The following is a 23,920-nucleotide window of genomic DNA, read 5'->3' as shown; positions in this document are numbered from 1 at the left end:
TACAAAGAATAGAAGAATGATGTCTCTCAATCTTGCCTTTAAGTACCACTAGTTCTGCTTATTTGAGTCCATTTATTGGAGTGTGGTGCTAATTGATTGTGCCAATCAAGTCATTTGGGATTCAGGTATGGTTTGACACCAGAACATTCAGCTTTATTACAATGCTTTCTGACAAATTCATATGGGGCTAATAATTTTGACCACTTCAAATTTCAATAAAGTTGTTATACAGCAAGATGGAAGTTGCTTTTTAAATAGAAATTGTACAAATTGGAGGTTTTTATATTGATAAATGTTTTACTTTGTAAAGTTTAAAAAACGATTTTAAAATAAATGTAGGAAAATGTCACATTTCTCATAGGGGCCTAATAATTATGACCTTAACTGTGCATATCCTGTACCACCCTCACATACTTTTCTGCTACTCCCAACTTCCTCACACAGTACCATAACTCCTCTCTTGGCACTCTATCATGTGCTTTTTTCTCTAAGTCCACAAACACACAATGCATTCCTTTTTCCTTTAATTCAGTCTAACTGCTAGAGCATAATGGGCGGCACGGTGGCGCAGTGGGTAGCGCTGCTGCCTCGCAGTTGGGAGATCTGGGGACCTGGGTTCGATTCCCGGGTCCTCCCTGCGTGGAGTTTGCATGTTCTCCCCGTGTCTGCGTGGGTTTCCTCCGGGCGCTCCGGTTTCCTCCCACATTCCAAAGACATGCAGGTTAGGTGGATTGGCGATTCTAAATTGGCCCTAGTGTGTGCTTGGTGTGTGGGTGTGTTTGTGTGTGTCCTGCGGTGGGTTGGCACCCTGCCCAGGATTGTTTCCTGCCTTGTGCCCTGTGTTGGCTGGGATTGGCTCCAGCAGACCCCCGTGACCCTGTGTTCGGATTCAGCGGGTTGGAAATTGGATGGATGGATGGATGCTAGAGCATAACTAGTAAAGTAAAAAAAAATGACTGGATATGCAAAATGTCATTCTGAGCAAAGAATGTCTACCCAGCTAGATTGGATGCTCTGTTGTTTAACATTTGCTTGTTTTTTTTTTTTTTTTTTTTTTTTTAAATAAATCAAGGTTTCTTTGGAATAATGTCAGAGAGAACATAAAAGCACAATGACAGTGCCAAAAAAGATTTGAGGAAGGATGCGGAAGTGACTAGTGAATAAAAACATAGATAAGTGTAGTATATGCAGGTAAAGGATAAACAAACAAACAAAAAAAAAAAATCACTGAAATAAATATGAACAGATATTTTAAAAAGTGCTGGCAACAAAAATGAAAGAAACAAAGAAATAAAGAGTTAAACTATTAATTAGAATTAACTAATTGAAATCAAACTACAAAGAATAAGGAAATGATGATACATATTTCTTATTCAAAAAACAAAAAATACCCTCAAATTATATTGTGGTAACAGGCCAACATATTCTTTATACATTTTAATAGAAGTATAAAATAGCACAGCAAAGTCGAAGAGGGTTGTATACACTACATTGATTATAGGGGACATGCTCCAGTTACTGTATATACTCTAGTTCACAGCACCTAAAGGAGCCTGACACACAATTACTTTTTAATATTTTGTTGACACAATTTTGTCCAATCTTAACTCTCCTGGACAAAGGAGGAAGGATAGTGTATAAGTACAGAGGCATGGAGAAAGAGTTGAGCAAGCACACTGTTATACGTTAACAACAGTAATCTACGCTCCAAGCTGCCAATTTTGTACTGAAAGAACTGGAGACTATTATGTTATTTTTCTTTTGCAGGGCTAGGATAAATTTTGTAGGCCCCCACACCGGGCCCAGTATTTGATTAAGCAGGTTCAAAAATGGATAAATGTTTGCTATTTATTCCCATACATGTGTGTACAAGAGTCACTCATCTTTATAAAGAAATATTTGGATTTTGCCAGTGCCCTGGCTTAACTTTTGTAGTTCTGCCAAAGCTGCCTGAAGGCTACATACCTCAACATGACATTTATTTTCTGTACATCAGTCTGTCTATATTTAATCAAATTGTATATATTTGTACAAAGGCAGGGCTGATTGATACAAAGGATGTCATTGAATATGTGTCTGGTTAGAGGGAGACAAGCCAAATGATTATTGTCACACTGAAAATTGTTACAAAAATGTAATGTAAACTATACTTCTGTTTACATGTTAAAATTTCAGATTAAGTCAACCTGTAAATTTGATTTCTTGGACAGTTTAAAATCTGTATTACTTAGCAGCCACATCTGTTCACTTCAAAAGTAACCACATGTATGGCCACTTATATACCCAAAGGACTAACCTGATAATATTTTGCAGACATACTACAAAGCCATCCTCTCATCTGGATGGCATACATCAAAAGACTATTACTTTGTAAACAGTTTATTATCAATCCCTTGTAACTTTTTCTAAAGTCAAACACAGACATTACAAATGTTAAGCAATGATAAATTGAAGGCTGTACAGAAGATGCACTCTAGAGATACTGTAATTACTACCAGCACATATCAAATAGCACCATCATTAGGTTAAAAAAAAAAAAAGTTAACAGTTTGGAATGTGCTAGCTACCTCTATCATTACCAGCAGGTCTAATGTCTGCCAATACCTGCTGCTTTGTCTTCTTAATGTGGGCATCTTCAATAATTATGAAATAATTGTTAAGGCCATGTTCTGTTAGCTCTCACAAACAGAAATGCTTTGCTTGCTGCAAACATAATCAGTTAATGGGTTGCAAAGCAAATGCTGCAAATTACATAAGCTCACCATAAAGATTATTTAAAAAAAAATTCAAATACATTCACAGGTGGACTACATTTTTCTGACCTTTTGATATTTATATAGAGTTGTGTGAACAACTTAAATTTTGGGGTATACATAAAAACTTGCTATGTGGGTATGTCTGGGTTTCCAAAAGCAGATATTTAAACAATTACTATTTTGTACAAAAAATTGCATAACTTAGTTTTGGTTGTGTAAAATGGACTTTTAAGTTTTGTTTTTTTTTCTTTAAGCAGCTGCTGAAATGCAATGGACTGTTGAAGGAATTTATGAAGTAATAATCTGTATAATTAAACTAGAAAACACCACTAACTAATCATTAAGTACTTTAACTATTTAAAGTAAGCAAGTAATGACTAATATCACAACCCCTTACTTAATACAACCAACATACAGTATACTCATTTTTGAGGCTATAAATCTGTCTGAAAAAGCTTACATTTGGAGTATCGCTAAGAAAAATTAATATATAATATCTAAAAAGAAAAAGCTGAGTGCTTGGAATTTTACCTTGACAAGGAATGAATAATCAAATGGTTTCTGATATATAAAGAAGTAAATAGTACTTGGCAAGGAAAAATAACAAAAGTAAATATCACCTTTGGAAAAAAAATATAAAACTTTAAAAAGATGTAAACCTAACAATAAATGCCAATAAATGGACAATATCAGCCAAGTCCTGCTTCATTTATTACGCACTAAGGCTAAAAATCTTGAACTTCATATTAAATATATACCAGAAAATTTTGGTAATTGCTTTTAAACATTATAATATGCTAGAACTATAAAGAGGTGTGTGAGAAAAGGACAAATCTCTTCACTTAAGCTATTTTTTTCCAGTTAAATATTAAGTGATGTTATTTCATTTCATACAATTTACATACACTATTATGTCTCTCTATTATATAAAAAAATTCTGGGACGAGGGGAGACATTTTCAGAGAGATAATTTAAATTCCCGCAAGACAAGACTTTGTGCCAAGAGATTTAACCACGCCCACTGTCCACTCACCACTCATTCGTGTGAATGCTATTGTCAGACACAGCTCCTGTGCTCTCAGCTCTTATAAACTTTTACGTTTTCCTCATTTTAATACAAGACATACAATCTATTCGTTTCCTTCGATGCAGTCCTTTTCTGGACAATAATTTTATATGTTCTATAGGAAACGTCAAGGACTAAGTGAAGAAGAAAGGGCAGCACGTCGAAAAGAGACCCAAAAGCGTTGGAGAGAAAAGAATTAAAAAAAGAACAATAATAATCTAAGAGCAAATTTGGAAAATAAGGAAAGTTAAAATCAGTCCGGACCAAGTGGAGTTGAAAACCTAAACAGGTCCATGCAGGGGTGGAAATAAAAGACAAAGAGTAGAAGACAAAGTAGAATGTCGTAAAGAGGTTCAAAAACGTTGGCACGATACACATGCAGAGTAGGTTAGAGATTATGAAAGTACTAAAATTCAACAGTCTCAAAAAACTGATTGTAAAGATTGCATTAGCGCTAACAAATGGAAATTATTAGATTGAATATATGGAGATAGGTGATATGATAGATAGGTGTATGTAGATATTGTTTGGCTTTAAAGTTTAAATTGGAGACTTGTAGATCGTCTAATTCGTGTTGCCATCAGGGAAAAGTACTGTTTCTTCTCAATGAAGATGCATATCCGTGAGAAATAAAAGATTTGTTATTTGGTGAAAGTGAAATCCACAAACACTACAGGCAAAATATCCAAATCTACAATAATCTGTTTGCGTTCGCAACATTCAATGCTCAAAACGCAGATTTACACGATTAAGGACCATACGATATGAGAATCTGTAGTCCCACAACAATTAAAGCTACTATCTATCTATCTATCTATCTATCTATCTATCTATCTATCTACAAGTTTAATTTCAAAGAAACCACAATTTGGTCAGGTTTATATTTATGATCACGGAGAAGCGATGCAACATAGAATCGAAAGAGTTAAACGATCGGATGTATTAGAAATTCTACAGCCAATAATGGATGTAAATTCATACATCCAAAAGTATCGCAGTTTACATGAAATTTATCTGATAAACACTGACAAAGAAGTTTTCTTGGATTTCTATATGAGTATGAAAGATCACGCTCGCATATACAATAAACCAACATGTGATGAACTGTCAGCGATAATACTTTCGAAAGACGGACATATCAAAGACAGAGTTGATATTTGTGTTTATCCAAAAGCACAGCACAATTCGTCGCAAGCGGCAGATCCAGGAAATGACTAGTGCGTGTGGCCCGCACAGGGGTTGGCAAGCAAAGTAAGCCCCCTAGTTATATCTAATGTTTATAACTGAGATTTTTATTATCAACAATCACAGTCATATCAATAGAAGTGAGTATTATATTCTTTATTTTTAGCAGTATAGTGTTCAGGAGACTAAGTACTAAATATTACTATTTTGCATATTACTCCAATTCAGATTTAATTGTGATAGACGTATTGGTTTACAGGCTTATTATTGTCACACATACAGTGTACAATGAGAGCCTTACTTGCATTTTCTAATCAACATGCAGCATGTTGCCACTTGCTGGCGCCATGATTAGTGAAAAAACAAGCTTACCTCGTAACTTCTTTCCTTATCTAAGAAATCTCAGAAAACCGGTTACAACACTATTTGTTATTAGGAGGCATACTGATTTTCTAAAATACCAGGCAGGTTCATGCTCTACAGTACTTGGTAAATTTATATATTAAAAAAAAAAAAAAAACCACAGTCTGCAACAACTAACTTTGTATAACCCAACTATGAGGAAACTTCTCAATAAACTACATACAGAACATCTGAATGTTAACTGAGCAAGGGCATTTACAGTCAATTGGCTTGTTTATTTGGCATTTGTCAATAAAGCAATTACACGTAATGATGTAACCATTATACAGCTGAATATTATTTTTGTCAGGTTTAAGATAAAACTATAGGTTTTACATATGAACAATAAAATGAATACACTTTAATCAATTTATTTGGCCTATAATAAAAGTAAACATACAAAGTATAATTAAGCAATTATAATTAGGTTAAACCTGATGTCTACTTTGGTTTTTTTTTATTTTTTTTTTTTTAACATTTATCAGAAATTAGGGGCAAATTAAAAATGGGACACTAAGCAAAACATTAGGTGAACATGGAGGCATTACTGTCAATCAGGAAAAAAATAGTTGTTTAGCAGAAAACACAAAAATAAAAAACATCTAAATGCAATAGGATAAAAAAAAATTATATTAAAATAAAATAGCATTGATAAATTTGCAAGAAAAAAGAAAACAAAGTACACCATATGAGCAAAGAGCACACCATATGCTGCCACTTCTGCTATGTAGATTAACTAATTAAAATGCTAAAGCAAAGAAAATAGTAATCACTTCCAATTTGTTTTATTTCTCCCCTAGATGTGCAAAGAATATAGTCAAGCTCAGTTTCTGCCTTGCTGACATCTATCCACTGATATCTACCAACTTCCAAGTAAACTCTAACAAAGCCAAACTGCTTATTTTAGAATGTCAAATTATCCAGTACCTAATCTTTCCAAATCACAAACCAGGCAATAGTCCCCTTGTCAACAGCCTTGGAGAGATATTCAACAACATTCAAAAGCATTAAATATCACAACAACTCTGTTACTGTACCTATGAAACCCTGCCTACATCTGACTCCACCTATTTTTCTTCTACAAAAATATACTGTCACACTTTTATTATACCTCACACAAGATTAAATGCACTCTAGTGTAATACTTGTTAGGGGTCATATTAAGGTTACCACAGATACCACAATTACCATGATCCTTACACAGCTTAAAGTTGTATAATCAAGTTACATGTTACAAATGTGTATTTGGTGAACCTTTTTCATGAAACCAAAGTAATAATAATAAAATAATTCATTTTATTTATATAGCACCTTTCCCATGCTTAAGTATAGAACAGATAACACAGAACAAGTCTGCTGCATGATTCAGTGTTGTCCGCTTACACAATAATTAAATGACAGTAAATCAGAACCTTTTTTATACTCCCAGAATAATTTCAACTATTTCCTAAAGCCTAACATTCTATGAAATATTTTTCTTAAGTGAGCCCTGAATTTGGTATTGCAAAAAGTTACTAGGTCATTGAACCTTCTAAATAACCTCTCTGTGTATACAGCAACTTGAAATATTTAAGACTATTACATTATTGCAATATTTTTACAAAATTCTTAATCAATGTAGAATCAAGAACATTTGAATAATATATTTTATTTTTATTGAATATTGTAATTTGGAGGCAAAAAAGTACAGTACTGCAATATTTTTAGTTCCAAAGCATCATCATACTTTGAGAACAAGCATTAGCATTTTTAACTGTGTATTTTTTGCATATAGAAATTAATGCTACAGTGTTAATTTTGCAGTGCACCACCTGTTGTAATATTGAAGCAAATAAATTTACTGGTACCTGAATAACAAAATGCATTCCTTGTACATTCCAACAGATGACATATTTGAATTTGCAGCAGTGCTCCAAACATTGTTTTACTGAATGTCCTGTCCATACTTAAGCTGAAAGTATGGTTTCCTTAGATTTTCAAAATATCACAGTGACAAAAGAGCATGATATGAAACAGGCAAACTGCCAGCTGAGATAAGTGCTTGAAGGTTGATTTATAGTGGATTTATAAACAAAACACTAATAAAATGAATCCGAAACAAGGGAACCAAGAAATCAGGACAGATATTGCTCTTCACAGTCTGTTACATAGTTTACAATTTACATTGGATGATTTGTTTTCTCCAGTCCTAACTGGTCAAAGATCTCTGCATTTGTTGAAACAAAGCTCTACAAGCAAAAGAAAAACAGTTATTATGAATTAAAAGTATTAATCAATGTCAATTGTAGAACAACACATTGTAGGCAGAGAAACTTGAATAACGTTGGTTTGATTGCTATCCTGCTATAAACATATAGGTCTTACATATACTGTAGGTCATATAGGTAAAATGTTTGATTGTTCTGAGAAAATAACAGAAGTTACTCTTATATACAGTAGTGTACCAGGCAGGGCAGTGACAGTCAAAGTAGTCTTTGTATTTGGATATTTTCACTGAAGATAGCAAATGAGAACCTATTTAAAAGGGAAGTTCTTGTCTTTATGCACACAAACACATGGTAAAATCAAGAATTAATTGTCTTTGAGTTATTAAATACTGCATAATAGTAAAAAAGAAACGCCTGTGGCAACTTTTCAAACCCTAAGTTATTGCTCTCACTTTCTTCACAAAGGCACTCCTATTTTAAGAAGGCACTTTGTCACTGTAGCTGCATTTCTGGTGGGTTTCCAGATAGTACAAATTACTTCAAATGTACCAGATAAGCATTCCAGCACTAGTATGACACGTTGTATACTTAAAAAAAAATCCACAGTCCAAGTTGAGAATACATGCAAAAAAGGAGGGAAAAGATAAACATATGATATTCTGCTCAAGGATTATGTATCTAGGTTACATTTGTAAATTTTATCTCATTCACCATATCAATGTACATAATATTCATACGTACATACAGTACGTAACAGTCAGAAAAAATTATATATCCTTAATGTTTAAACAGACTAAGGCAAATATACAATTTAAGTTAAAGAATTTGACTCCTACAGTAATCCAAGAACAATTTGGTAATGTTTCCCACATTCTTTAAATCATGAACGTTGCCTGAAGAAGTTGAACTCTTATACTAAGCTAATTTTACAAATGATTAAATAAAATCATTTTCAATTCAACAACATCCTTTTAGAGGAGGAAGATGAACATAGTAAGCAGCCTCTGCATGTCCAAACATGGGTAATTCCCCCACCATAACTATATACAAGGAACCACCTGCAGCATATTGTTACAAAGCTCTACAGAATTCCACAACACTCCTCTCAATGATCTGGTGCTGAAATTCGGTCTCGGATCACATCTCACTTTTCTTCCTCTTGAAATGGTAAATGATGTGGTCTTACTATGTTGACAGAACGGAATTTCCTTTTGGAAGAAATAGTCAAAAGATATTTCCTAGGCTCTCCTAAGCCACCTACTGTACAGTGGCACTTTTGCAACGTAGGCCAATATGAAATCCAGAAAAAGAACCAATAAGCTTCCCTCAGTAAACAGCTTATATAAACCCCCAATTGCACCTTCTTTTCTTCAAATTTCCATGATGTGTGCAATGTAAAAAAAAAAGAAAAATACTGCTTTTTGTATTATGTGAAACTAACAATAAGCCTCTGTTATAGTGCTGTCAGTTGGGTTGGTGTATTAAAAGTACTACATAACTATGTCCATTTCTGTAGATAGATAGATAGATAGATAGATAGATAGATAGATAGATAGATAGATAGATAGATAGATAGATAGATAGATAGATAGATAGATAGATAGATAGATAGATAGATAGATAGATAGATAGATACTTTATTAATCCCAATGTACACAATATTAGTAGATTTTTTTCTTTGTTTTTTTAAACCAAGGACTAATATTATTGACAGATTGACAGTATATTGTAGTGGTTAAGTCTTTGGGCCCAGGGCTTCAAACTAGGAGATGATGGGTTCAAATCCTGCCATTGTCTGACTGTAAGCAAGTCACTTCACCTGCCTGTGCTCCAATTGGAAAAACAAAAGAAATGCAAACAATTTTCAAATGTTGCAAGTCACTTTGGGTAAAGGCGTTAGTCAAATAATAATTGATAATAATATTATTAAGTCACTGGGGCTGCTTACTCTTGAACAGGCTATACACAATTATCCATGACTAAAATACTCCTGTCATAGTTCAAAAATACAAATTTACAGGAAAGTATGTTCTTTTGAATGGGTAATTAGCTATGTTCCATCTAAACTTTTTCCAGGGTGCCATGTGGCACTTTTGAACTATCGCACAGCTAGTATTGTACCGTTCAGTCCTCCTCCTGTGCAGCAGTTTGGAAGTGCCACACAGCTGTTATTGCTCCTTTCACCCTTTGGTAGTGGCTCTCAAAACTCCACAGGTCAACCCTCAATACCTCATGCTAACAACTTCTGACACCCTCCCACTACCACTTATTATTTGTTTTTAGAGTACTATGAGATGCTTCACAGCAGGAGGTCGGTGGTGCAGATTGGATAACTAAGATGAGAGCTGATAAGATCTAAGAGTGCAAGCAGTCAACAGAAAAAACAACACTTGCTACCCAGTGAGCTTTACATCTTCCTTGAGCTTCACCGAACTTTCTATTTTCCACTTTATAATATGATCACATCTTTTTTTTTCATGTCCAGGACACTGCTCCATTTTCAGTCATATGTTCACCATATTTTTTGTTTCTATAACATCACCATTTTTTAAATTTTAGGGTATCTAGAGTTTGCATTTCTGGGGGTTAATCTTGCGACAAGACGTGATCTGGAAGAGAGACACTTCAGAGAGGCACAGACACTTTCACTTCCCGCGACACGTCATACTGACATCCGTTGGAAGCATGTTCCCGTGAGACAATGACCTAGGCAAGGAAAGTAATAATCAGCCCAGAACAAGTGGAATTGAAAACCTTGCAGGTCCAAACGGGCTCAGAAATAAAAGACAAAGGCAGGTCCAAACATGCACATGCAGAGCAGGTTACAGATTATGACAGCAGTGGAATTTGAAAGGCTCAAAACAAACCTTGGCACGATACACACGCAGAGCAAGTTAAAAAAATATGGCAGCAGTACTACAATTCGAGGGTGTCAAACAACAAAGAGTACAGATTGCATTCGCGCAAACGAACAGAAATTATTACTAGGTGAAATAACGGGGGTCAGAAAAAAAAGACAAAGGCACATCCAAACATACACATGCAGAGCAGGTTACAGACTATGACAGTAGTGGAATTCGAAATGCTCAAAACAAACCTTGGCGCAATACACACACAGAGCATGTTAAAAAATATGACAGTATTACAATTCGAAGGTGTCAAACAACAGAGAGTACAGATCGCATTCACGCAAACAAACGGAAATTATTACTAGGTGAAATAACGGAACAGCAAAAAGAGATTGAATATATGGACATAGGTGATATGTTGGAAGTATGCAGATATTGTAAGGCTGTACAGTTTACGTCGGAGACTTACAGATCGTGTAATTCGTGTTGCCATCAGGGAAAAGTGCCATACACTATGACAAATCTGTGATCCCGCAACAATTACAGCTATGACAAGTTTAATTTTGAAAAAAACAATTTGGTCAGATGTATATTTATGATCATGGAGAAGCGATGCAACATAGAATCAAAAGAGTTAAACGATACGAGTAATAGAAATTATACAGCCAATAATGGATACAAATCCATATGTCCAAAATTATCACACTTTACACGACAGTTATTAGCAAAACACGGACAAAGAAATTATCTTGGATGTCTTTATAAATCCCTAAAATCACAGTCGCATTTATAATAAACCCAGATGTCAGGAATTGTTAGCGATAGTACTTTAGAAAAACGGAGAGATCAAAGACAGAGTAGATATTCATGTATCTCCAAAGGCAAAGCATGATTCGTCATGTATGTCAAATACATTGCAACATGCCGACCCTGTACTCTTTTCTTTGCTTTTCCTAAATGGCGAAACAGGATGGTCGTACAATAAATCGAACAGCAGACTTGTAAAATTAAAGACCAAGATTAAGGAATACAGCTACTGCATTGATATTAAAATTTTTCTAAATAAACAGCCTATGTAGTGGAAAAGGTGGCATCAGACTACACACTGTGCGTTATATAGTTCAGGATCAGAAATGAGAGGTGTTAGACAGGGAGACACAACACAAAATGATTGTACTGAAAAACAAAAGTGGGTTTTTATTTATAGGTGCACGTAAAGTTGTATAAGGCAGGTTTTCTTACACAGTCATCACTGCAACTGACACACAAAACACAGAGATGAAATGCTCCAAGTACAGGAAAATTTTCTTCTTAAATAAAAATGCAGAAAGAAAGATACTACAGGAAAACACAATTCTTCCAATAATACTAAATACAGAAAAAATATTTTTAAAGAAAAAAAAAATATCAGTTTATATATAAAAAAAGACTACAAATTCACCACAAACCCAATTCATATAAATACCTCAACCAAAACTATACAGTACTATTACTAGGAGATATTCAAATTTATATGTACAAAGAAAATATTTCCAAAAATAAGGCAGAAACCACTATGCGTGATGTATTTTTATAACTACACCAAACACTCATTCACCACCAGCAGGGTGGAGAGAAGCATCAGGAGTGATTTGTGACAGACAGATATCAGCAAGAGTGAAAGGGAAGGTCTACAGGACAGTAGTGAGACCAGCTATGTTATATGGGTTGGAGACGGTGGCACTGACCAGAAAGCAGGAGACAGAGCTGGAGGTGGCAGAGTTAAAGATGCTAAGATTTTCATTGGGTGTGTCGAGTATGGATAGGATTAGAAATGAGTACATTAGAGGGTCAGCTCAGGTTGGACGGTTGGGAGACAGTCAGAGAGGCGAGATTGCATTGGTTTGGACATGTGCAGAGGAGAGATGCTGAGTGTATTGGGAGAAGGATGCTAAGGATAGAGGCAAGAGAAAAAGAGGAAGGCCTAAGAGAAGGTTTATGGGTGTGGTGAGAGAGGGTATGCAGGTGATGGGTGTAACAGAACAAGATGCAGAGGACAGAAAGATATGGAAGATGATGTTCCACTGTGGCAACCCCTAACGGGAGTGGCCGAAAGGGGAAGAAGAAGTAATATTACTTTGCATATAGTTTAGAAAAAAACGACACTTGTCAGAATTGAGCCATGCCATTATATGTTTTTTTTTTTCTTCCTGATGAGCAAGCCAATCATTTAGAACAGGGGTCTCAAACTCCCGCCTACGGGCCATTTCCGGTCTCCCATCTCCTTCCCACCGGCCCATATATGACGTCAACAAAATAATGCAATCTGCCCCACAAACGGTAAATTTATGCAACTATTTTCGCCAAATTCCTTCTTTCACTCATATAAGTCCAAACTAGTTTAAAAATAATTTTAACTTAAAAAATATTTCAAATTAATGTAAATATTTCAGTTCTGTCATTTGCTGCAAATGTGTAGTTTTTGATAAAATGAAAGCAAGTTAATTTTTTTTGGAATTCATTTGCTTGGTTGTCAATAAAAAAGATGTCTCTTTCCAAACCAAAAAGGGAGGTGGATGCCCAATACAGACAATTTCAATAAAGATGGACATTACAGTATTTTTTGTGGAATTCAGTGGGAATGTCACCTGTCTTATTTGCAAAAAAAAAAAAAAAAAGTCGCTGTTTTGAAGGAATATAATCTCAAACGTCATTACTTAACTAAACACGGAGAACAGTATGATACGTATCAGGGAGAAGAGAGGGGAAAACTAGCCATACAGCTACGCAAAGGCCTGAAATTACAGCAAAGTCTTTTTCGTAAAGCAAAGAACGATGTTGATGGTGCGGTGGAAACAAGTTATAATGTAAGTGAGTTAATCGCTAAGGCAGGAAAGCTGTTCACCAAAGGGCAGTTTCTTAAGGACTGTATGTTAAAAGTCACTGATATATTGTAATATTTCCTTATCAGCAAACACCGTGGCGGAGCAAACAGACAAGTTATCAAATTAAATTTATGATCAGTTATGCGAGAAAGCTAAAATTTTACTGCATATTCAATTGCGCTTGACGAAAGCACCGACAAAACTGACACTGCTCAACTAGCAAATTGCTAAGTTTATGTCCAATGCACAGCCGTACCACAGGCAATGATATATATCAGATTCTGTGTGACGCAATTGAGCGTGCTGGTTTGCCATGGAACAAACTGGTAGGCATTACCACAGATGGAGCCCGTTCATGACAGGCAAACAAAATGGACTGGTAGCGTTGGTTTACAGTATCGCCAGTTCAGAGCCGTTTCAGACGATATTGAGTTAGTATTGAAGTGCACTGGCTCAACAGGGGAAATATCCTGAAGAGATTTTTTGTGATGAGAACAGAGGTGAAAAATTTCATTACAGATGGCAGAATGGATGTTCCTGAGTTGGAAGATCCACAATGGGTCATGGACCTTGCTTTCTTAGAGAACATTACACAGGAGCTGAACATACTTAACTTGAAGCTCCAGGGTCCTGATCAGCTCATCACAGCAGCTTATGAAAATGTGAAAGCCTTCACCACAAAATTGAAATTATGGAAAACACAGCTTTCTGCCAAAAATCTCACTAATTTCCCAACATATAGATCTCTTGTGTAGGATGGCACATCATTCAGGAGTGATACATATACATCTGCTATTGAAAACCTACTGCAGGAATTTGATCACTGTTTTTCCTGACTTTAGGTCACACTGCAACACCTTCCAGCTGTCTGCAGACCCCTTTTCAGCTGAGAGTGTTCCAAGTTTATTCTAAATGGAACTTAGTGACTTGCAGTGCAATAGTGAGCTAAAATCTAAGTTCAGAGAGGCACAGGGAAAAGCAGACTTGACTGGACAGTTTCTGAGAGAAATACCTCCATCCTTTCCACAGCTGTCCAAAGTTTTCAGTCAGGTAAATGTGCCTTTTTGGAAGCACATATCTGTGTGAGAAACGTTTCTCAACTACGAACTTTAATAAATGTAAGTAAAGGTGTAGGTTTACTGATGCTAATCTTGAAGCTGTACTCAGAGTTTCCACTGTAAACTACATTAGGGCAAATGTGGCAAGGCTGTGTGAGCAGAAACGCTGCCAGGTTTTTGGACAGAAACGGAATATAAGTTTCAAATGAATTCAGGTATTGCATGTGTTAGGTTAATGCAAAGTTTTATTAATTTATTTAAGTTAATTAAATGAAAAAAATAATTGCACATTTAAAACCAGTTTGTTTTTTGAAAAACTATGTAATGGAAATAAAAATAGATTTGAAGAATATTGCTATCTCTTGTTGTACATGAACATTAATGTGGCCCTTGTATGACATGACAATACCAGCAGTGGCCCAAAGCCAATTTGAGTTTGAGACCCCTGCTTTAGAAGTAATAGCAGTGATGGAGAGTTTCTCCAGTCTTTGCTACAGAACTTTGTACAGTAGTTTGTCTGGAAAGGTCACTATGTAATTGATCACTGCTCCTGTTTGCTTAAGTGTTTATTGTGGGATAACAAACTACTTTACACTACACTCTTTGCAATTACAAATGATAAACTTGATTTTTATTATACATTGCTGTATACTTTTTTCTACCCCAGTATAAATCTAAGTACCATCTCAATTTATTGAAAACTTTAAAGTTGAATTTCTACTCTGAACAGAACAGAAACTGGACCACTCAAACCAAGGTAAACATATCTGATTTACAAAAATTCAATATATTCTTAGACATGTCACTTCCATTTACAAGCACAGTGTTAAATATATTTGCAAATATACTGTAGCATAATTCTGAAAATAAAAATAAAACAATACACATGGAATCACCATTTTATTAGCTATGCCTATATATAATAGCTGTGTCCTGTCCACCACCTCCAACCCAAAACTGCTGTCAGAACAGCCTGAATACTTTGAGGACATGAACTGAACACTGTTACTACAGCTAGTTACTGAATAATGTTGACATTAATGTGTCCCTTTGATCTTACTACTTATCGTTTTAAACAGCCTGTACCTGGTAAGAAAGGATATGAATGTATTACAGTGAATTTACATTCGTGCAACTGGAATGATTCCCAGACATCCGGAGTCTTTACTGATGGAGACTTATTCTTATGATTAAGGCCACTTACAGATAAGTACACACTTGCCATATATAGATGAACCTAATTGGCAAGACTCATGCCACACAATCCAATGTGTGCACCTAACCCATACTGCCACAACAAGCTTCTATTTTTGACAATTATCAGGAAGCAAGTTTGATCAGATAAGGCACTTTTTACAAAAAACACCAATGTCAACTTTTTTGTTTCTTAGCCAACTACAGCTATTGTTTCCTTGTAGTTGACTAGAGTGAAACTCAGTCAGTTTACTGTCTGCTATAACTAATTCAGAATAAGGCATGTGTTCTGACATGTTCTTTTAGCATCACTGCTCAACTCAGCTGTTAAATAACTGACTGTTGAACTATAGTTACTTTGGACTTGTTATTTTGGTTTCCACTCAACATGTCTTTTGTCAAATACTTCTAACCTCAGAACAGTATGTAGAGGGTTATGGGCCATTCCCAACAGAAAAGTCAAGTCTGAAAATCCTAGAAAGGTGGCCATTCATTATAGACTCAACTAGTACATTTGATACTCACTATTATAACCAAATATAAGTAACTTTAAATTTATAAACAAATGCCTTTCAGCAATTCTTTTTCTGTGGTTTGGCTAACAATAATGAGCCAGAGAAGTAAACAGGTGAAACGTTAAAACTATGTGAACAGTTACTGCAGTTCTTGGTAAGTGTTGATTGTGTCTCATGATTTCACAATTACATTGTGAAAGTGGAAAAACAAAAATAAATTACTATTACATTATTATCTGTGGAGATAATCATTTGTGGCTATTCAATATGGAAAATATAGTACAGTTAAATATTCCTACTTACAAATATACTTATTGAATTTACAGAATATTTCTTTTTTGATTTTTTTTGGAGCAGGAAAATACTTACTGTTTGGGTGGAACATTTCACAAGTAAATCTCATTTTTGGTGGGCTTAGGGGATAGTCTGATGGAAAACTCAAGATTGCTGGAAAAACCCCTCCTTCAAAACATGTATCCTCTGGACCCCTACATAAAAACACACATATAAGGGCATATATAAAATCATACAACAAACAAACAATAAGCAATAAACACTTAATGACTTAGGCACTGTTGTCATCATTTGAGTGGAATAAGTGTTTTATGTACAGATTGCAGATATGTAGGCATGGAATTTCATAGCAGTTAAGAATGTTGACCTCATCTAAATAATTTCAATGAATAAACACAACTCTAATGTTGTCAGCACTATACATTTTATACATCTATCGAATTTTGTTTTGTAACATAAAACTAGAAATCGGATATAAAAAATGCTTTGTTTTCCAATCATTCAAAAGACCATAAAAATGTTAATTAATTTTAAAATTCTGTCTCTAAACTGTTTAATTCTTCAGATAAATTCTGCTGTTCCATATAAATGTAGATAATTTTCAGTAATATGACAAAAGGGAATATAATGCCGCATATCGGTGGAAAACAAAACTGACATCCATGACATACAATTTGAGCACTTCTGGTATTTATATCCAGAGTTCTCATTTCAATAATTAACTTTTCACTTAAAAACATAACAGGCATACTAATGAATAACACTTTTCCTTTAACGCCTTGAATAAGAATGCATCAAAAATCCTTGGTTTAGGTATTTCATCACATGAAATACTAGCATGAACTGTAAAGATGTGCTAACTGTACACCAATTACATTGCATGTGAGTGATGTTTGTGTATTTACCTACAAAGCAGGCACAAAGGAAATTACTAGTGTACTACCTTTTCTTTTTGCTCTTTCATAGATAGTAAAATTACTATAACCGGAATTATTAGATTTTTCCAGTAAGGACAGAAATGTCATATATCACTGACAAAAATGGAATCCAAAATTCTCTCCTCAACTGAAGTACAGTAGTATTTTGTTGCTGGATTTAAATAGAGGTGGAACTTCTTTCTGTGTTTTGCACATACAGTGCATCCGGAAAGTATTCACAGTGCATCACTTTTTCCACATTTTGTTATGTTACTGCCTTATTCCAAAATGGATTAAATTCATTTTTCCCCTCAGAATTCTACACACAACACCCCATAATGACAACGTGAAAAAAGTTTACTTGAGATTTTTGCCAATTTATTAAAAATAAAAAAATTGAGAAAGCACATGTACATAAGTATTCACAGCCTTTGCCATGAAGCTCAAAATTGAGCTCAGGTGCATCCTGTTTCTCCTGATCATCCTTGAGATGTTTCTGCAGCTTAATTGGAGTCCACCTGTGGTAAATTCAGTTGATTGGACATGATTTGGAAAGGCACACACCTGTCTATATAAGGTCCCACAGTTGACAGTTCATGTCAGAGCACAAACCAAGTATGAAGTCAAAGGAATTGTCTGTAGACCTCCGAGACAGGTTTGTCTCAAGGCACAAATCTGGGGAAGGTTACAGAAAAATTTCTACTTCTTTGAAGGTCCCAATGAGCACAGTGGCCTCCATCATCCGTAAGTGGAAGAAGTTTGAAACCACCAGGACTCTTCCTAGAGCTGGCTGCCCATCTAAACTGAGCGATCAGGAAAGAAGGGCCTTAGTCAGGGAGGTTACCAAGAACCTGATGGCCACTCTGTCAGAGCTCCAGAGGTCCTCTGTGGAGAGAGGAGAACCTTCTAGAAGGATAACCATCTCTGCAGCAATCCACCAATCAGGCCTGTATGGTAGAGTGGCCAGACGGAAGCCACTCCTTACTAAAAGGCACATGGCAGCCCGCCTGGAGTTTGCCAAAAGGCACTGGAAGGATTCTCAGACCATGAGAAAGAAAATTCTCTGGTCTGATGAGAAAAAGATTGAACTCTTTGGTGTGAATGCCAGGCGTCACATTTGGAGGAAACCAGGCACCACTCATCACCAGGCCAATACCATCCCTACAGTGAAGCATGGTGATGGCAGCATCATGCTGTGGGGATGTTTTTCAGCGACAGGAACTGGGAGACTAGTCAGGATAAAGGGAAAGATGACTGAAGCAATATACAGAGACATCCTGGATGAAAACCTGCTCCAGAGCACTCTTGGCCTCAGACTGGGGCGACGGTTCATCTTTCAGCAGGACAACGACCCTAAGCTCACAGCCAAGATATCAAAGGAGTGACTTCAGGACAACTCTGTGAATGTCCTTGAGTGGCCCAGCCAGAGCCCAGACTTGAATCTGATTGAACATCTCTGGAGAGATCTTAAAATGGCTGTGCACCGACGCTTCCATCCAACCTGACGGAGCTTGAGAGGTGCTGCAAAGAGGAATGGGCGAAACTGGCCAAGGATAGGTGTGCCAAGCTTGTGGCATCATATTCAAAAAGACTTGAGGCTGTGATTGCTGCCAAAGGTGCATCGACAAAGTATTGAGCAAAGGCTGTGAACACTTATGTACATTTGATTTCACAGTTTTTTATTTTTAATAAATTTGCAAAAACCTCAAGTAAACTTTTTTCATGTTGTCATTATGGGGTGTTGTGTGTAGAATTCTGAGAAAAAAATGAATTTAATCCATTTTGGAATAAGGCTGTAACATAACAAAATGTGGAAAAAGTGATGCGCTGTGAATACTTTCCGGAAGCACTGTATAGCTGTCATGCTTGGCCAATGTACAGAACATATACACAACTGCCAGCTGCCTTAAAATCTGTTGGAAAACAAGTGAATGTTGGTATATGAAAAGAAAAATGTAAACCTGTATGTGCTACATTATGTAAAGAAATTCACCTTTGCTTTCAGAGTACTCAGGCCAAACGGTTGACGTTAGCGGTCACTGGGCATTTTATTTAAGGGTTGCCTGATGTCCAGTATATTTTTCTTAATAAAGTTGATGCTGGCATGCTAATGCATTCATATTGTGTTTATAAATAATAAAGTAGTTACTACTTGAGCTGGAGTTTTAAGAATTTTATAAAAGGTCACTTTTAACAAACATTTGAAGTCATTAAATAGAAACCAATTTTCATAATACATAAACAAAATAAAAATTGATACATGCAAGGTTTATTTTTAATCATTGTGGGATGACACAGCGTTTGATGCAGCTGCCTCAAACACACAACTTTGAGTTTAATCTTGTGCCCGGTTGTTACCCATTTGTAGCGTTTACATGTTATTTCCATGCATGCTTGGGTTTTCCACTATCCAGTCTACATTTAGTCACATTTAGGTTTGCCATATTTATTATAATGATTCAGACTTCAATTATACAGCTATTGATAGCTACATATGATAAGCATCTCTGATTGCAGTAAATAAAACAAATTGTAAATACTGACTATTAAAAGTGAACTATGAAATGGTTAATGAATTGAAATAAAATCTATTATAAATAAAATACTTACATAATCAAGGCTTCCCATTCAAAAAAATTTTCCTCATTAATGGGACCTGGATAATTAAAATATAAGGAATAAATTTACTGATGACTTCTGGTAGAGCCAGAACAGCTTGCAATGAGATAGCCAAATATTTACATGCGACTGTCCTTGCAATTTCATAACAAAAATGGATCAAGAAAATTAAGCTAAATAAAACTCAACCTAAACGTGGTGCAATAAAGCAAGTCTTAAATAGCTTAACAAAATAAACTAATTCTGTAGTGCTAACATCGGTTCAAACCTGACAGAAACTCATTGTAGACAAATTAGTTTGATAAACTTATTGGCAGAAAGTAGACAAATTAATTTATGATAGCTGTAATCTATTCTGTGCAAATATTTCTACTTATATTTCCAAAACATTAATGTGCTTAATGATAAAATTGTTCTTGACTGAACACAGCACATCATTTACACAGTATTTTATTTTCAAAATAATGAATTGATAATGTTAAAAAGAAAACTCCTTGTTAAAGTCTCTTGCAATGATTTACATTTTTAAGCAAAAAGAATGGTGTTGAAGAGATTATTGCAAAACATCATATTACAGAACATGATCAATTAACTTATGCATTCTGTGCCAGTTTTTGACTACTCGTGCTAACATAGCTAGCGACAGCCACAAACTGCTGACGGAGCATGGTGATAAGATTGTGGGTTCGCTTCCCGGTTCCTCCCTGTGTGGATAGCGCTTTGAGTACTGAGAAAAGTGCTATATAAATGTAATGAATTATTATTATTATTATTATATCAACAACATCGCAGAACATGATACTATATACGCAGGGCACTGCAGTGGGTCAACATCAGGAAGATGCTGAGGCCAGATGGCTTCGCTGGGCATTTCCTGTGATGACCAGCTGACTGGAGTCTTCACCTCCATCTTCAACGAGTCTCTGGCTCGGTCTTCCTACATGCTTTAAAAGATACACTATTTTCCCAGTACCAAAGAACAATAACAACCCTCAGTCACATGGATAGGAAGCATAAGGACTATGTGAAATTGCTGTTCAATGATTATCGTTCAGAGTATTGCATCCTGCCAGCATGTGACCTGAATGTACGGTGAGGAAGATGATGCCTGCAGCTCACATGAAAACAAGCAGTGCAGTCCCAGTCAGTCTAAGTGGGAAGTCCACTGTGTGTAAGACCAATGCTATCTTTGGTCAGACATACTTGTCAGGAGTTGCAGAGCGTCTGTGCCAGCTGTGAAAGGCATTTTAATCCTAAATTCAGTACTGCCATCCTACAATCGCAAAACTATGTGTCAAGATGCATGTGTCACGACATACGCTATCAACCGAAAGCAACATCAAGCTTTAAAGACCAGGGCTGTGTGAGTGACATTGGTGTTATGTAAATGAGGTCAGTAAGTACTTAGTAAAGTTGTGGAGGCTGAAATGATATTTTTTGTGGTTATAGCTTGTATTCTTCTGTAATTTTTCTTCTACTGTTAAAGGCTTAGGTGTATGAGGCAATCATGCAAGTTGATGGGCAATTTGGCCAGGAGAGAAACTTTAAACCCACTTCGTGTCAGACCAATGCGATCATTGGTTAGTAATACTTGAAACCAGTAGCATGGCCTGTGTGCAACTCTGTGCGTATTTAATAAATTAATACACACCGACACATCTCAGCCAGCCGTGAGAGGCACTTGATCGCCAAATTTGGTGCCACCAGCCCACAATCACATAAAGTAGGGACCACATTGAATGTTTCATGACATAAGCTGCTAACTGAAACCAAGATCAAGCTTCAAAGGCTAGGGGTGCTTGGGTTTTACGTACATACATACACACATATATATACAGTAATCCCTCCTCAATCGCGGGGGTTACGTTCCAGAAACCCCCACGAAAGGTGAAAATCCGCAAAGTAGAAACCATATGTTTATATAGTTATTTTTATATTGTCATGCTTGGGTCACAGATTTGCACAGAAACACAGGAGGTTGTAGAGAGACAGGAACTTTATTCCAACACTGCAAACAAACATTTGTCTCTTTTTCAAAAGTTTAAACTGTGCTCCATGACAAGACAGAGATGACAGTTCCGTCTCACAATTAAAAAGAATGCAAACATATCTTCCTCTTCAAAGGAGTGCGTGTCAGGAGCAGGGAATGTCAGAGAAAGAGAGAGAGAGAGAGAGAGAGAGAGAGAGAGAGAAAAGCAAACAAAAAATCAATAGGGCTGTTTGGCTTTTAAGAAGGCGAAGCACCGCTGGTACAATGTAAAGGTAGTCTTTCAGCATTTTTTAGAGGAGCGTCCGTATCCTCTACGTCAGTGTGCGAACAGCCCCTCTGCTCACACCCCCTCCGTTACGAGCAGAGAATGTCAGAGAGAGAGAGAGACAGAGAAAAACAAACAATCAAAAATCAATACGTGCCCTTCGAGCTTTTAAGTATGTGAAGCACCGTGAAGGAAGCATGTCGCTTGATAAAGCAGCTGCACAGAATGGAGCAACGTGAACGTAATCTTTCAGCATTTTTAGACGAGCGTCCGTATCGTCTAGGGGTGCGAACAGCCCCCCTACTCACACCCCCTCCATCAGGAGCAGAGAATGTCAGAGCGAGAAAGCAAACAATCAAAAATCAATACGTGCCCTTCGAGCTTTTAAGTATGTGAAGCACCGTGCTGGAAGCATATCGCTTGACAAATCAGTAATATCTAAGCCCAGCAAGAAAGAGAGCAATGTGAAGGTAATCTTTCAGCGTATATTGAGGAGCGGCCATATCCTCTAGGGGTGCGAACAGCCCCCGTGCTCACAATACATTTGAGGAGTTTTATTTAATACATAATACGCGCTCTGGTTGGGTAGCTTCTCAGCCATCTGCCAATAGCGTCCCTTGTATGAAATCAACTGGGCAAACCAACTGAGGAAGCATGTACCAGAAATTAAAAGACCCATTGTCCGCAGAAATCCGCGAACCAGCAAAAAATCTGCGATATATATTTAAATATGCTTACATATAAAATTCGCGATAGAGTGAAGCCGCGAAAGTCGAAGCGCGATATAGCGAGGGATTACTGTATACACACACACACACATATACAGTCATATGAAAAAGTTTGGGAAGCCCTCTCAGCCTGCATAATAATTTACTCTCAACAAAAAAAGGTAACAATGGTATGTCTTTCATTTCCTAGGAACATCTGAGTACTGGGGTGATTTCTGAACAAAGATTTTTAGTGAAGCAGTATTTAGTTGTATGAAATTAAATCAAATGTGAAAAAACTGGCTGTGCAAAAATTTGGGTACCCTTGTAATTTTGATGATTTGAATGCATGTAACTGCTCAATACTGATTACTTGCAACACCAAATTGGTTGGACTAGCTCGTTAAGCCTTGAGCTTCATAGACAGGAGTGTCCAATAATGAGAAAAGGTATTTAAGGTGGTCAATTGCAAGTTGTGCTTCCCTTTGACTCTCCTCTGAAGAGTGACAGCATGGGATCTTCAAAGCAACTCTCAAAAGATCTGAAAACAAAGATTGTTCAGTATTATGGTTTAGGGGAAGACTACAAAAAACTGTCAGTTTCAACTGTAAGGAATGAAATCAGGAAATGGAAGGCCACAGGCACAGTTGCTGTTAAACCCAGGTCTGGCAGGCCAAGAAAAACACAGGAGCAGCATATGCGCAGGATTGTGAGAATGGTTACAGACAACCCACAGATCACCTCCAAAGACCTGCAAGAACATCTTGCTGCAGATGGTGTATCTGTACATCGTTCTACAAATCAGCGCAAATTGCACAAAGAACATCTGTATGGCAGGGTGATAAGAAAGAAGCCTTTTCTGCACTCATGACACAGAGTCACTTGTTGTATGCAAATGCTCAATTAGACAAGCCAGATTCATTTTGGAACAAAGTGCTTTGAACTGATGAGACAAAAATTGAGTTATTTGGTCATAACAAAAAGCGCTTTGCATGGCAGAAGAAGAATATCGCATTCCAAGAAAAACACCTG

At 36.3% G+C, this 23,920-nt stretch overlaps 1 protein-coding gene across 1 annotated transcript in view; it reads right to left on the bottom strand.

The window, feature by feature from the left end:
- The window catches only part of ube2g2 (ubiquitin-conjugating enzyme E2G 2 (UBC7 homolog, yeast)), a 148,202-nt gene that overhangs the window by 16,060 nt on the left and 108,222 nt on the right, over positions 1 to 23,920 (bottom strand). Inside the window, exons 3-4 of the mRNA XM_028807495.2 lie at positions 19,918 to 19,963; positions 16,466 to 16,584 (exon numbers count right to left, since the gene is read on the bottom strand). Coding sequence (XP_028663328.1) covers positions 16,466 to 16,584; positions 19,918 to 19,963 — 165 coding nt within the window. The remainder of the gene's footprint in view (positions 1 to 16,465; positions 16,585 to 19,917; positions 19,964 to 23,920) is intronic.

The sequence above is a fragment of the Erpetoichthys calabaricus genome, chromosome 8, assembly GCF_900747795.2.
Source record: "Erpetoichthys calabaricus chromosome 8, fErpCal1.3, whole genome shotgun sequence".
Lineage (NCBI taxonomy): Eukaryota > Metazoa > Chordata > Cladistia > Polypteriformes > Polypteridae > Erpetoichthys > Erpetoichthys calabaricus.
This window is presented reverse-complemented; position numbering and strand designations above follow the sequence as displayed.